We start from the raw sequence: 11,576 nt of genomic DNA, 5'->3' as shown, positions 1-11,576 counted from the left end.
TGCCTTATTAAGCTGTCGTCAAGGCTTATCTCATTCCCACGCCTTACTAAGCTGTGGCCACAAGTAAGGATCTTGTTCCCACACCTTACCATGTCATGGCCATGACTTAGTAAGGCGTAGGAATGAGATAATTATGTCATGCCATGACTTAATAAGGCATGGAAATAAGATCTAGCTGTGTAAGGCTTACTCTCATTCCTACGCCTTACATAGTTGTGGCCACACATTAGGATCTTGTTCGCACGCCTTATAAAGTCATGGCCAAGACAATTATCTTGTTCTCACACCTTAATAAATCATGGCCATGACATAGTAAGGCATGGGAACAAGATCATGCCCTATTAAGCTGTGGTCAAGGCTTAACTGTCTCATTCCCATGCCTTACTAAGTTGTGGCCACACATTAGGATCTCGTTCGCATGCCTTACTAATCCATGGCCACAACTTATCTCGTTCCTGCGTGTTAATATGCTGTGGCCACGCGTAATTTTTATTTGTACAGGATGGCATCAGCAGGGCTGCGTAGCTTTGAGAAGGTAAATACCATCATCAACATCAAAGTCATCACTCATCATGAGCTACAGATCCTCACTGTGTAGCTCCGACATGCAGAAATCAAAAACAATGACCACTTCCGAGTTACATCAAAGGCAGCACAGATTCCTGTACCTGTCCAATGTAGGAGTTGGTGTCAGTTTATGTACCAGTAGAGTCTTAATTCATTCTTACATGACCATTTCCCACATTTCTGTTTTCTCAGTTAGAATTAAAGATTTTTTCTCTCACTGGGTCTTTAAAATGTATGTAAAAGAGCCCTGTTCTGATTGGTTGCTCTGTATTGTGTCTCAAAACCTTGAATGTGATTGGGCTATCACAAAAACAATAACTGCAGATCTTAGTTTCCATGTAGGAACTGCATAAACTGGTACATTCTGGAAGCTTTAAAATGTTTACAAACTACATTGAACTCTTATTTCAAGAAAGTGAAGAGCATCTGCTTTTCCACTTCAGTCCCTTTTAGGTCACCCATGATCTTGTAAGGCACTAGCGTAAAACACAAAACAGTAGAACATCAACGCATCCGACTTAATAGTAAATCCCTCAGTCCAGTTCTCGGTCAGACATAAAGCATTTTATTTTCCAGTGTTTTGTATGTCCTGCCACTTCTGGAGTGGACACAGCATGATACAAACGGTCAAGGAAGCATTTTTTTTTTCTTTTCACACACAGGGGCTCAAGCCCCCCAGAGATGATTAACATGGTCCAGTCTTGCCCTCCCCCGCCCACCGGTCCCCTATCTACACGCCTGTATCGTACAATACTTACAGAAAGAAACTAAAGCAGAACATGATGGGAGAAACGAGGCGCTAAAACATGGAATAGATATGTACATTTAAGTTACCTATTTTACAGGAATATTTAAAATTCAAGTCTGGTTAAAATACCGAAAATGAAACAGTAAAAAACGTGTTAAGACCAAAGTGGAATGCCAAAGGAAAGGAAGCTTTTTGTGTAATTTTTATATATATATATATATATATATATATATATATAGTTTTTCCCCCATCTTTGTTAGTCAGGCCTGAAGAACGACTCATCTTTTCACAGTACGTCTTAGTGTTTAACAGAAAGTTATGGCACTCTCGCAGACTGTTTCATGCTGTTCCAGTGAGGCACCTTCATTAATCTAAGAAACATGGAATCTGATAATCCAGCTTTATCCCAAACTAAACTCCCTCCTTTTTTTTTGCAGTAACTGATGATGGTCATTATGACACAATACATAGGCTACGCTGCATATTGCATCGGAGAGGCGTTTGGTATACGTTCATCCTAGAAGCTGATCAGTTCTCGTCGGCATGAGCAGAGAGTCTGGCTCCTGCCATGCGCTGGTTTAAAAAAATAAAAAATACTCACTATCCCACGACACGGCACACGAAGCAATCCGGAAAAGAGTGGGTGGAGGAAAGGAGGAAACCGTTTCAAGTACAGAGAAGGGGAGGGGGCTATGTACACTTAAAAATAAAGACGCGCGCCAAGTACGCATTTTCTAAGTATTACAGCAAGCAGATAAGATACATTCTTCATTTTGGTTACGGAAGGACCGATCACGATTGAGAAGACCTCCTTACACTTGCAACGAAAAGTCTAGCAATACTTAAAGACACTAAAGCCTGTCTGATCAACATCCTATTCAACCCTACTATGACCTACTTCCGAGAACTTTCAGGCTCGAATCTTCGAGTTTCCGCCACGACTCCACCCTCTCGCACCTTAATTCCAGTGGAAATGTGGCCCATGCAGTCTTCCAGCAATACTGGGGGTTCACCAGGTCTAAGGTGAGAGATGCCTCTCTTCACTGTGCGACCTTGGGTCAATGAGTAAATTGATTAGAGGGAGGAAATTAGAGCAGACTCTGAGAGTCAGTGGGAGCCTGCCTGTCAAAGAACTGCGTCAGTACCGTTTGCACATATAAAAGCTTCTCTCTCTCTCACCTCGCGGACACTCGAGGTCCTTAAAAACACACCCAACTCAACATTCGCCTCTAAAGACCTTCATTCACTCACCCACAGACATCTCCTCAAACATTCACCCATACAGACCACTCTTTCACAGGTATTGATAGAAACGGGACCGCACCACTTGGGTGCCGGAGAGTTTGTGTGGGTGGGCGTCGAGGCCTTTGCTCTGAGCGGCAGCCGCATCTCCGTTCAGCATTTGCATGGTGTTGGAGGAGGAGCGCGAGGGCCCAGCGGAAAACAAGTCCAGGGTCCGGGAGGCTTGCAAGTCCAGAGTGTCCAGACTCACCTCTGGGTTGCTGGCGCGATGGCGCTCTCGCACTATCCAGTCCGTGATGGAGAAGTCCTGGGAGCTGCATTTGGGCTTCAAGCGATCCATGGCCGAGAGCTCGGCACCCCCTGTCTCTTGCCAGCCGCCGATGACCGAAAGTTCTGCGAAGTCTCTCTGGCCGCCCATTGTGTGCCGCCGCCGGATGTTGGTCTTCCTCTTGCTGCGCGTCTCAGGCGATCTGGTGCGCTGGGATCCCACTCCAAACATGTCGTCTGCGGACGACCGCAGCCGGCACTTGAGCCTGTCCGTGATCTTGAGGCGCCAAACGGGTTCGAATCTCTCTCTTTCGGACTCGCTACGAGACAGATTTGGGCTGCCACTTGGTCTGCTTTTGACCGGCTCCAGCATCCTGGACATCCTGCCAGATTCTTTTTCACTGCGTGCACCATCGGTTGAAGACTCACTGTCTGTTTTCTGTCGGCTCCCTCTCTTGCGGGAGAGGGTATCGCAAGCTATGATGCGGTGGGATGCTATGAGGCTTGGAGCATCTTGCATAGGTGTGGCTCTATCTTCTGCTAGGCTGCTTTCCTCTGCTTGAATGCTTTCTCTGCCAGCCGCGAAGACTGAAAGGTCGCTTTCGCTGTCTGTCTCCATGTGCCTCCACGTTCCTTCACTAATCAGTTCGCTCCTCTCGTCGTCCGCATCATCCCCTCTGCTCTCGGCCACTGAGCGGACCTCTGGGCTTAAGGCGCTGGACTCCACTCCTGTCAGGAAGGTCATTGAGGAAGTAGTAGAGTAATCCGAGGTGATTGAGCAAACCTCAGCTGCTCCTAGGCTCTCCGCCCAATTGCCCGGTATCCTACCCTGCCTGGTCCTCGGACCTGAGGCCTGGGAACTGGTACTGTTCAACGTTCCCAAGTCCGAGACACATCCTTCATCGTAGTTGGATGGGGGATCTGAGAGGGAGTTCTGGCGAGCCATCTGAGAGTGGTAGTTTAGAGTGGGGGATTTTTTGATGGACTGTGGGTTTTGCAGGGGTAGAAGCACCGACGGAAGCTGTTGATCACTAGAGACAACTACAGTGCTCAGTTCTTTGCAATGTTCCACATCCTCAGGCCTTTCAAGGTGGTCACTGACACCAGCCTCGCTTTCAGCTTCCTCGGTTTGGTCGTCGGTGGGCCAGTTAGGATCGCTTTCCTCCTGAAGCTCCTTGTTGGAGAACACGGCATCTAGGTCATCGTCAGAGCTGCTCGGCTGAGGCTTGGGTTTTTTGCGCTTGCGGCTGGCAAAGATGGAGGAGCGCAGCAGCTCTTTGCTATACTGGTCCTTACCAGACCCCCAGGAGCCCTGCTGAAAAACCAAAACCACATAATAAGAAAAAAATGTCAAGAGATGCTCTGTAATTTCTTCTATGGAAAATAATTTGGCTGTCTTTGGACATTTTTGGAGAAGTCTTTGTCATTTGTTACCAGCAACTGTCTAGCATTTAGGTCCTATTCTAAGTATACTGTTGCACAAGCTTTAAAGGGTAACTGCAGGATGGAGACAGCACTGCTGTTAAGAAAGGAACTTTGATTTCATGGAAATATTCCAGGAAACAGACGGCACAAGATGTTGAGATACAGAGGACCTTTGTTCAACTACACAAACTGCATTTTTCGTGACTAATGCTTGTTAACAGGTACTCACCTTTGATTTGGCAGAGTCACTGGTTGTTGAATCTGCTGATGACAAATAAACAACAAAAGCAGAGAAGCGGTATTAATAACCAGCTCGATATGAGAACAATAAGGCTCAAAAAGCTGGAGAAACGACAGCGGAAAGAGATACATCACAAACCTTTTACAACAAGAACAGCAGAACAGCACAAACAGATGAAGAGATAAGAGAGACGTGGGCGATGCAGTAAAGCCATCACACAGAGAGAAACGGAGAGATGGAGGGGGCTCGGGGGGTGATGAGGAACGAGAGACGACAGGAAGATGAACCCGGCAGCTGCACCAAGACAGGAAGCAGCTCATGCATACATTCTCAAAGACGGCATGTCAAGGGTCATTCAGATACCACACGCGCTCACACACAGACGTTTGAAAAGGCATTCTTTCCCAACTCAGAGACACCACCAAGGCAGGGATAAACATCTTTACAGCTACAGAGTAAGCGGGTGGGAGCTGCCACCAGGTCTGATCAGAAACGGGTAGTGTTTTATCATCTAGTGACGCAGCTGAATGAGTGTATGCTCGAGTTGCTGGAGGATAAACTTAATGTGCGTAATGTGGTCTAAATACTGAGCCCCTATATAGGTTGAGTATGTGAGACCCCTGTACAGGAGATGTAGAGGGCAACAGTCTACATTCGAGGTGTCCGATCTTATCTGCAAAGGGCCTACGTGGTTGGTTTGCATCCCAGTCAAGCAGAAGCACAACTGATTCCACTTGCTTGAATCAATGGGGCTCAGTCTTCAACCAATGAAGTGCAGCCACCGGCCCTTTGCTGATAAGACTGCACACCCACTGCTCTACGTTGTGCATAAGATCCACGAGGTCTTCCTGAGAGACTCTTATACGCCACAGCAGAGCTATCCAACCTTATCTGCAAAGGGCTGGTGTGGCTGCAAGTTTCACTCTAAACAAGCAGAAGCTCCTGATTCAGGTCTCAGTCTTCAGTCTCAGGCTTTGCTGGAATGCGAACCTCCAGCCACACCGGCCCTTAGCCGATAAGACTGGACACCCCTGCTCTACAGGAAGCGAAGGGGCAATTATTTTGAAGCAATGTCATCATATAAGGCCAAAGTTTAGGTACCCAAGACAATTGTTTAAAACTATTTATCTCAGCAGTAAGTGTGTTATTGCTAGTAAAACAGTACGGGTGAGTTTTCCTCAGTCCCTGACTGGGGAACCAACCCTATAAACATGTAAACATTAGAACAAATACAGGTGAATACACTAAAACGTAACAAGACTACTTCTGTTTTTTTGAAAATAAAGGTATGGATATGTTGGTCAGAGGAATAGAATTAAAAGGACACAGGTTTGGTTCCTGATTTCTGCTGCACACCAGCCATTTCAGGGATTTGTTAAGGACTAATTAGATAAACTAGGTATTGGATGGTCACTGTAAATCTCCTCGAGGAGAGCTCTGGAAATGGATGAAATTGAATCAAATCACAAGGTACTGGTTATTTATTTGTATATATTCAAAATTTAGGTGTTTTTTTTCCATATATAAGTGCTTACTGCCCAGATAAATACCTTTACATAACATTCTCTCAGATGCCTAAGACTTTTTCCTTAGTACTTTACTGTCAACACGTTTATGTTTATAAAATCGTTCTTAATGCTCTGTAATGTTTATACGATACAGACAGCCAAAACGACAGAGTGCACTACACTACAGGAAGCACAGACTTCTGTTGTTTTGGCACTCTGTAGATGCCGCCGACTAATCTTTGGCTGCGACAGCAGAGAGGAATCGAAGAAGTCGTAATACAGAAGTCGATTAACTGAACAGGAGTCTACTGACTGAACAGGAGTCGACTGATTGAACAGGAGTCGACTGATTGAACAGGTGTTATTCGGTGCCCTACTGTAAACCATGTCTGTACTGTCTACTGCTGGTGTTGAGTTCGACTGTGGCAATGCATGATGGAAGCACTGGGAGACGACTATGGGGGGATAACAACAAGGGGCAGATGTGACAGGAGGGCAGAAAGGGGCTAATGAGGCAAATGCTAAAGGGAGAGCAACTGCAGGGGAGGAACAGTGTCCTTTACGTGGGTTTCTCCAGAACCCAAAAGCCCCTTTGCTCACTCTCCATCTGTAATGCCGTAGAATGGTGTGCGGAACGTGTCGTTGGTTATATATACATATATTTTTTTGTGCTTTAGCCGGCTCAGCCCCCCACCACACCCTTTTTTTTCAGACACCATGACAGTGATGCCACATGAGCGGAGGAAAACCTGGAGACCATACCATGCTAGAACTCCTTGCGGTCAGCTTCAGAGACAACGAGAGACAGCAAAGAGGCTTTTCAGACACATGACACCATCACCGCTCTGTATCCTCTCTGTTAATAATAGTCTTATAAGATATGAAACGTGCAACACCACGATGACAAAAAAATATCGACTTCTCTGACATTCATTCGGGGTTTGCTTTTTTTTTATTTCTTTTTTTTTCTGTTGGGGACATGTCCCGGATTCGGGTTCAATTTACAAGAACCGGGGGTTTCTGCAGACTAGGCAGCTACACTGGGGACAACACTCCTCCTTCTTCCTACAGTCCCAGCTGTCCATCACAGACATTACAGAGTCCATCAGTGACATCACCGAGTGATAGACGCCGCCCACTTGGCCTGTGTCAAGATTGGGTAATGTGTGAGCAGGGCTGGACGGGGACAAGGGAGAAAGAAAACACTAGAGACAAGACGGGTCAGACGGGTGAGCCACATTTGGTTTTCATTTCAATTGCTTTCGTTCATTTTTCTTTTTCTTTTGGGAAAGAACATGCCAGGTTAGTGCAAGAAAGGGGAGGGGAGGAGGAGGAGGAGGAGGAGGAGGAAGAGGGGAAAAAGAACTGAACGAAAAGGAGGAGTGGAGTCGTAACGGAGGCTAAAGCATTAGGGAGGAATGGTATGAGCAAAGGTGAAAGTAATACAAACCAAACCAAAGCCAAAAAAGAAAGAAGAGGGCTGGAGGAATAACGTCGTTTCAACAAAAGACAAACGACTCGGCAAAACCATGATTCGAAAACAAATTCAAGGTGAAAAATAAACAAACAAACGAATAAATAAAGAGAAACAATTCAAAAGCTTCACATATATACAGGAACTATTTTATCCAATTTTTCAGGAGGACCGTCTTCAAACAAATTGCTAAAATAGTTCACGTTTACATTTGCACCAAGACATTCTCATAAGCTTGCTAAGTCTACTTAAGCCTAAACATTCGCATATTCAATGGAAAGCACGTGTGTAGCTGCCAATCTACTCAATAATACATGGAAACATCTTTAAATTCAAAACACTTAGATTATCAGACAAACTTTCAGCTTTTGCTACCAACGGAATACCACATATCCATTATCCATGCATTCCTGAGCTCACTGCCCACCTGCTCTGACCTGTACTGGAGCTCTACGGCAGAAATGTAAGACCGGGTTACCTGAGACGTCTCCCGGTGATGGAGCCGTGCGGCCGATGTTGGTCAGCAGGTGGTCGATGTTAGGAACAGGCTGAGACTGGACCGTGCTCTCCTGCTCCACGGCGGCCTAACAGTGGAAAGCAAAATGAGTGAGAAGGGAGACAGCAGAAAAGGAAGAGGTGTGAAGACATTTTTCCAACAGCTCGAGTCACCTAGTGACGATTTGGTGAGAAGTCATTTGCTTATAGCAAAACAGCAAAAGTGTCTTGGCAGATTAACAGGGTTGTTCAAACGGTCACAGACCGCACTTTTAGATAAACAGCCAAGTGGAGCAAAATAAGGAAATATTTCAAACAAAACCAGCACACGTGTACAGTGTGAGTTGTGTGAAGTATCTTCTACAGGTCAACTGGTAATATACTAAATGACATGCCTGAACTGCCTCCACAAGAGGGAGGTATTAGCTCTCAAGTAGGTTTTGTGTGCATCACTGAAAGAGACGGAAGAACTGGCTTCTTTAGTAAAGGTAACATTTAAAGTCAATTTTGCAAACATATCTAAATCTTTGAGATGTAAACAAGGTCTAGAGAGGTTTGATGTGAAATGGTTCACTGTAGAGAAACTTACTGACTTGTATTTCTTTACAGTGGTGGTGATAAGAACCAGGGATCACAATGTTTATAATATAAATATCCTCTTTATGTATTTTATTTACTTTATTTATCCAAAATAACTAGTGAACCTAAACGTGTTTTCAGAGCTTTCTGTGGGGACTACTTTGGCCTTACAACACCAGGCATGTACCTCAGTCACAAATGGATTTAAAAAATATATCACTGTTGTCGGAAGAAAACCTCGTATAATTTGAAAATGCCTGTTGTCCTTTACATTGTGTGTAAATTTAATGAATGCACCAAAATAAACGGCCCAAAATGACTTGGAAAAAAATCTGGTTCCATTGACTTACATTAAAAGTAAAGTAGGTTTTTTCCTCCTCCTGTAAAGTTAACAATTTGGAGATACGAGGTTTTCTTTCAACAACAGCGATATATATTTTTAGGCTAAAACTCTCTCACCACTATCATAAAACAATGTCTCACCAAAAATATCATAAAATATCCTTTAATGCCTCTAAATAGCTTTTGGAGGCAATAAACGCTTCTAACCTCTGGTTCCTATTCTGTCTCAGAGTTTCTCTGGAACGAAGCATTTCACTTTAAACAGCTCTGAATAACTGTTTACATCATTTAATTACTCAGAAAATTGGAAAAATCTGCGAAATCCCCCTTTAAGCTGCAATATTTACAGAATAACTCACTGTAAAGCTGCAGCGCACAAGTCAAGAATGCACTCCTGGAATGTCTTACAAGCTTCAAATGTCAATGTTTTAGCCACAGCTGCTGCGAGCGATACTAAACCTAGTGTGAGAAAGCAAATATACACTCGGGTGCAAAAAAAAATAAATAAATAAATAGAAAAGGGGGCCAAGCTCAATACGAATGGTTTTCACTGATGCTTTTGGCTCATCAGAGTCCAGATTTAAACCCTACAGAGAAAATTCGGTCTCACATTAAAAACAAACTAGCCTGGCAATGTTTTTCAACTGTTTAAAGCCGTCAACGCAATCTAATCTAAGTAATCTAAGCAATCTAAGGGAAAAACTGTCCCATTTTAGGTTACTTTTATCTATTTGTTTAAGGATTTGTCGTTAAGACTATTAAAAGCTTAATGTTTTTCCATTCTCTTTTTCTGCATGGGAGTATACAACACAGTAAACATTTTGCTAATCCCATAGAGGCGCTAGCAGAAATTAGCTTTACGGTAACTACTTACAAACTGAAGGTTTAAGGTTATGGAGAGATGAAAATCACCAGGTTTGCTATGCAAGAGCTGTAAACGTATTACTTCTAGTAATCACCCTATTTCTAAAAGGTATCTGTAATCTGAATACTGTGTTTTTTTTTGTCTCACTTTATTTGGATAGTCCACTACAGTCCCCTATAGATCATCTACAGATGTTCAAAATGTTAACAAACTATCTGTTGAAACTAAACAGTGGTGGGGTGAGGGTTGGGTTCAGGTTTTGGGTTGAGGTTAAGGTGAGTTAAAGAACATTATGGTCAATTTAGTAGATATTTAGTTGAATATAACTATCTATATATTAAGTATCTATAAAGCATCTAAAGTGGACTATCCAAATGAAGTGTTACCCTTTTTTGTAGCTGTAACAGGAAACAGTTACCATTTTTGTATCTTGATTACACCAATACATGCATTCTTTCTGCTGATCAACTGATGTGAGGAGGAAAACTGTGTAAATTCAATTTAAGCTACTTGTGATTAAGCTCTGTGTGTGCAAGAGACCCCTGGAACTATGAAAACGCTTAACTGATGATTCGTTTAACTGACAGTATTAACTCAGGCAGGGAGGCGGGGGGGCAGTCACTCCTGAAGCAGTGAGAGTAAGGATGACTAAAACACTTCACACATTCTCCTCCTCCAGGGAGACGTGGAGAAATAAGCAGTGTTTCATACAAATACTCACTATAGGATCCTCATCTCCGTCCTCTGAGAAGAACCAGTCATACTGCAAGAGAAGGACAGTGATGGACAATTAGCAAAGATGCTGTTATGCATATCATATTATTGAGATACTTGAAGGCATTTTTTACGATACACAATACGTATCACAGTGTCATTTTTCTGAGGGTTGGTATTTTGGATCAGACAGAATACACCAGTAGTGCCAACCCTTAAATATCTTATCAAAAATTATTAGTGCAATGATTTATATTTCAATATTTCAAACACTGCGTATATTAAACGTGTATGACATCCACAGTATGCTCTGAAGAGCTCAATAAATATTTCATGATGACAATAAATAGTCGTACAGTCAGAGATAAACAACTTACTTGCTGAATGAGAGTCTCCACTATCTTGTACTGATCAGGCATGTGCGTGACCATGTGGGTCATGTTGTCCTCCGAGGTTCTGACCAGCGTTGGTCCAAACACAATAGCCAAGTTACGTGGCTCCATCTGAGAAAAACAACACGGTTAAAATCACACATCCATGGCTTCTTTGCACACGTTCTTTATTATCTTTATTGTCTCTCCACAATCTGGTTATTCTTATTAAGATCACAAATACTGGGACTCAACTTCAAAACATTTAAATGACTCTAACATATATTTGATATCATATAATTGATATTAAATTGATTTGGAAGCAACATTAAGTTTAAAATTTTTTTTTTTACAGTTTAAGTGCCCACATGCTCATTACTGCAACACAGAAATCAACTCTTTTTTATAATCTGAATACTATTATGAGATTAAGTATTATTACAGCTAATTATTACAACATATGTATTTCGCATAATACAGTACTTGGCAATCTTATGTCATCACCACAGCAAAATGACAGCCACTGAAGTTCTTTTTAATTAATTACACCACATAACATTTGGTCGATTTGATTCGCATCCTTGCGGTTTACAAGGATGAGATTCAACAGTTAGAAGCAATATAAAGTATTTTTTTTCTAATTAAAAAAGAAAAAAAATATGAGAAACAGTAATGAGAAACACCTATGTGGACATGTTGCAGTAATGAGAACTGGGGTTTAAAAAAAATGCCAAAAAT

General features: G+C 42.8%; 1 protein-coding gene across 9 annotated transcripts in view; it reads right to left on the bottom strand.

Annotated features, from left to right (window-relative positions):
- Positions 1 to 1,954: 1,954 nt before the first annotated feature.
- The window catches only part of arhgap21b (Rho GTPase activating protein 21b), an 88,875-nt gene continuing 79,253 nt past the window's right edge, over positions 1,955 to 11,576 (bottom strand). For 3 of the 9 annotated variants that reach the window (XM_036597546.1, XM_036597551.1, XM_036597553.1), the window contains 5 exons: positions 10,845 to 10,970; positions 10,475 to 10,516; positions 7,951 to 8,056; positions 4,479 to 4,513; positions 1,955 to 4,139 (listed from right to left, as the gene is read on the bottom strand). In XM_036597546.1, coding sequence (XP_036453439.1) covers positions 2,610 to 4,139; positions 4,479 to 4,513; positions 7,951 to 8,056; positions 10,475 to 10,516; positions 10,845 to 10,970 — 1,839 coding nt within the window. In that variant the 3' untranslated portion in view covers positions 1,955 to 2,609. The remainder of the gene's footprint in view (positions 4,140 to 4,478; positions 4,514 to 7,950; positions 8,057 to 10,474; positions 10,517 to 10,844; positions 10,971 to 11,576) is intronic. The other 6 variants (XM_036597548.1, XM_036597555.1, XM_036597547.1 and 3 more) reach the window with 3 other exon arrangements.

This window comes from Colossoma macropomum, unplaced genomic scaffold (genome assembly GCF_904425465.1).
Source record: "Colossoma macropomum unplaced genomic scaffold, Colossoma_macropomum, whole genome shotgun sequence".
Lineage (NCBI taxonomy): Eukaryota > Metazoa > Chordata > Actinopteri > Characiformes > Serrasalmidae > Colossoma > Colossoma macropomum.
Note: the sequence above shows the minus strand (reverse complement) of the source record. Positions and strands in the feature narration are given on the sequence as shown.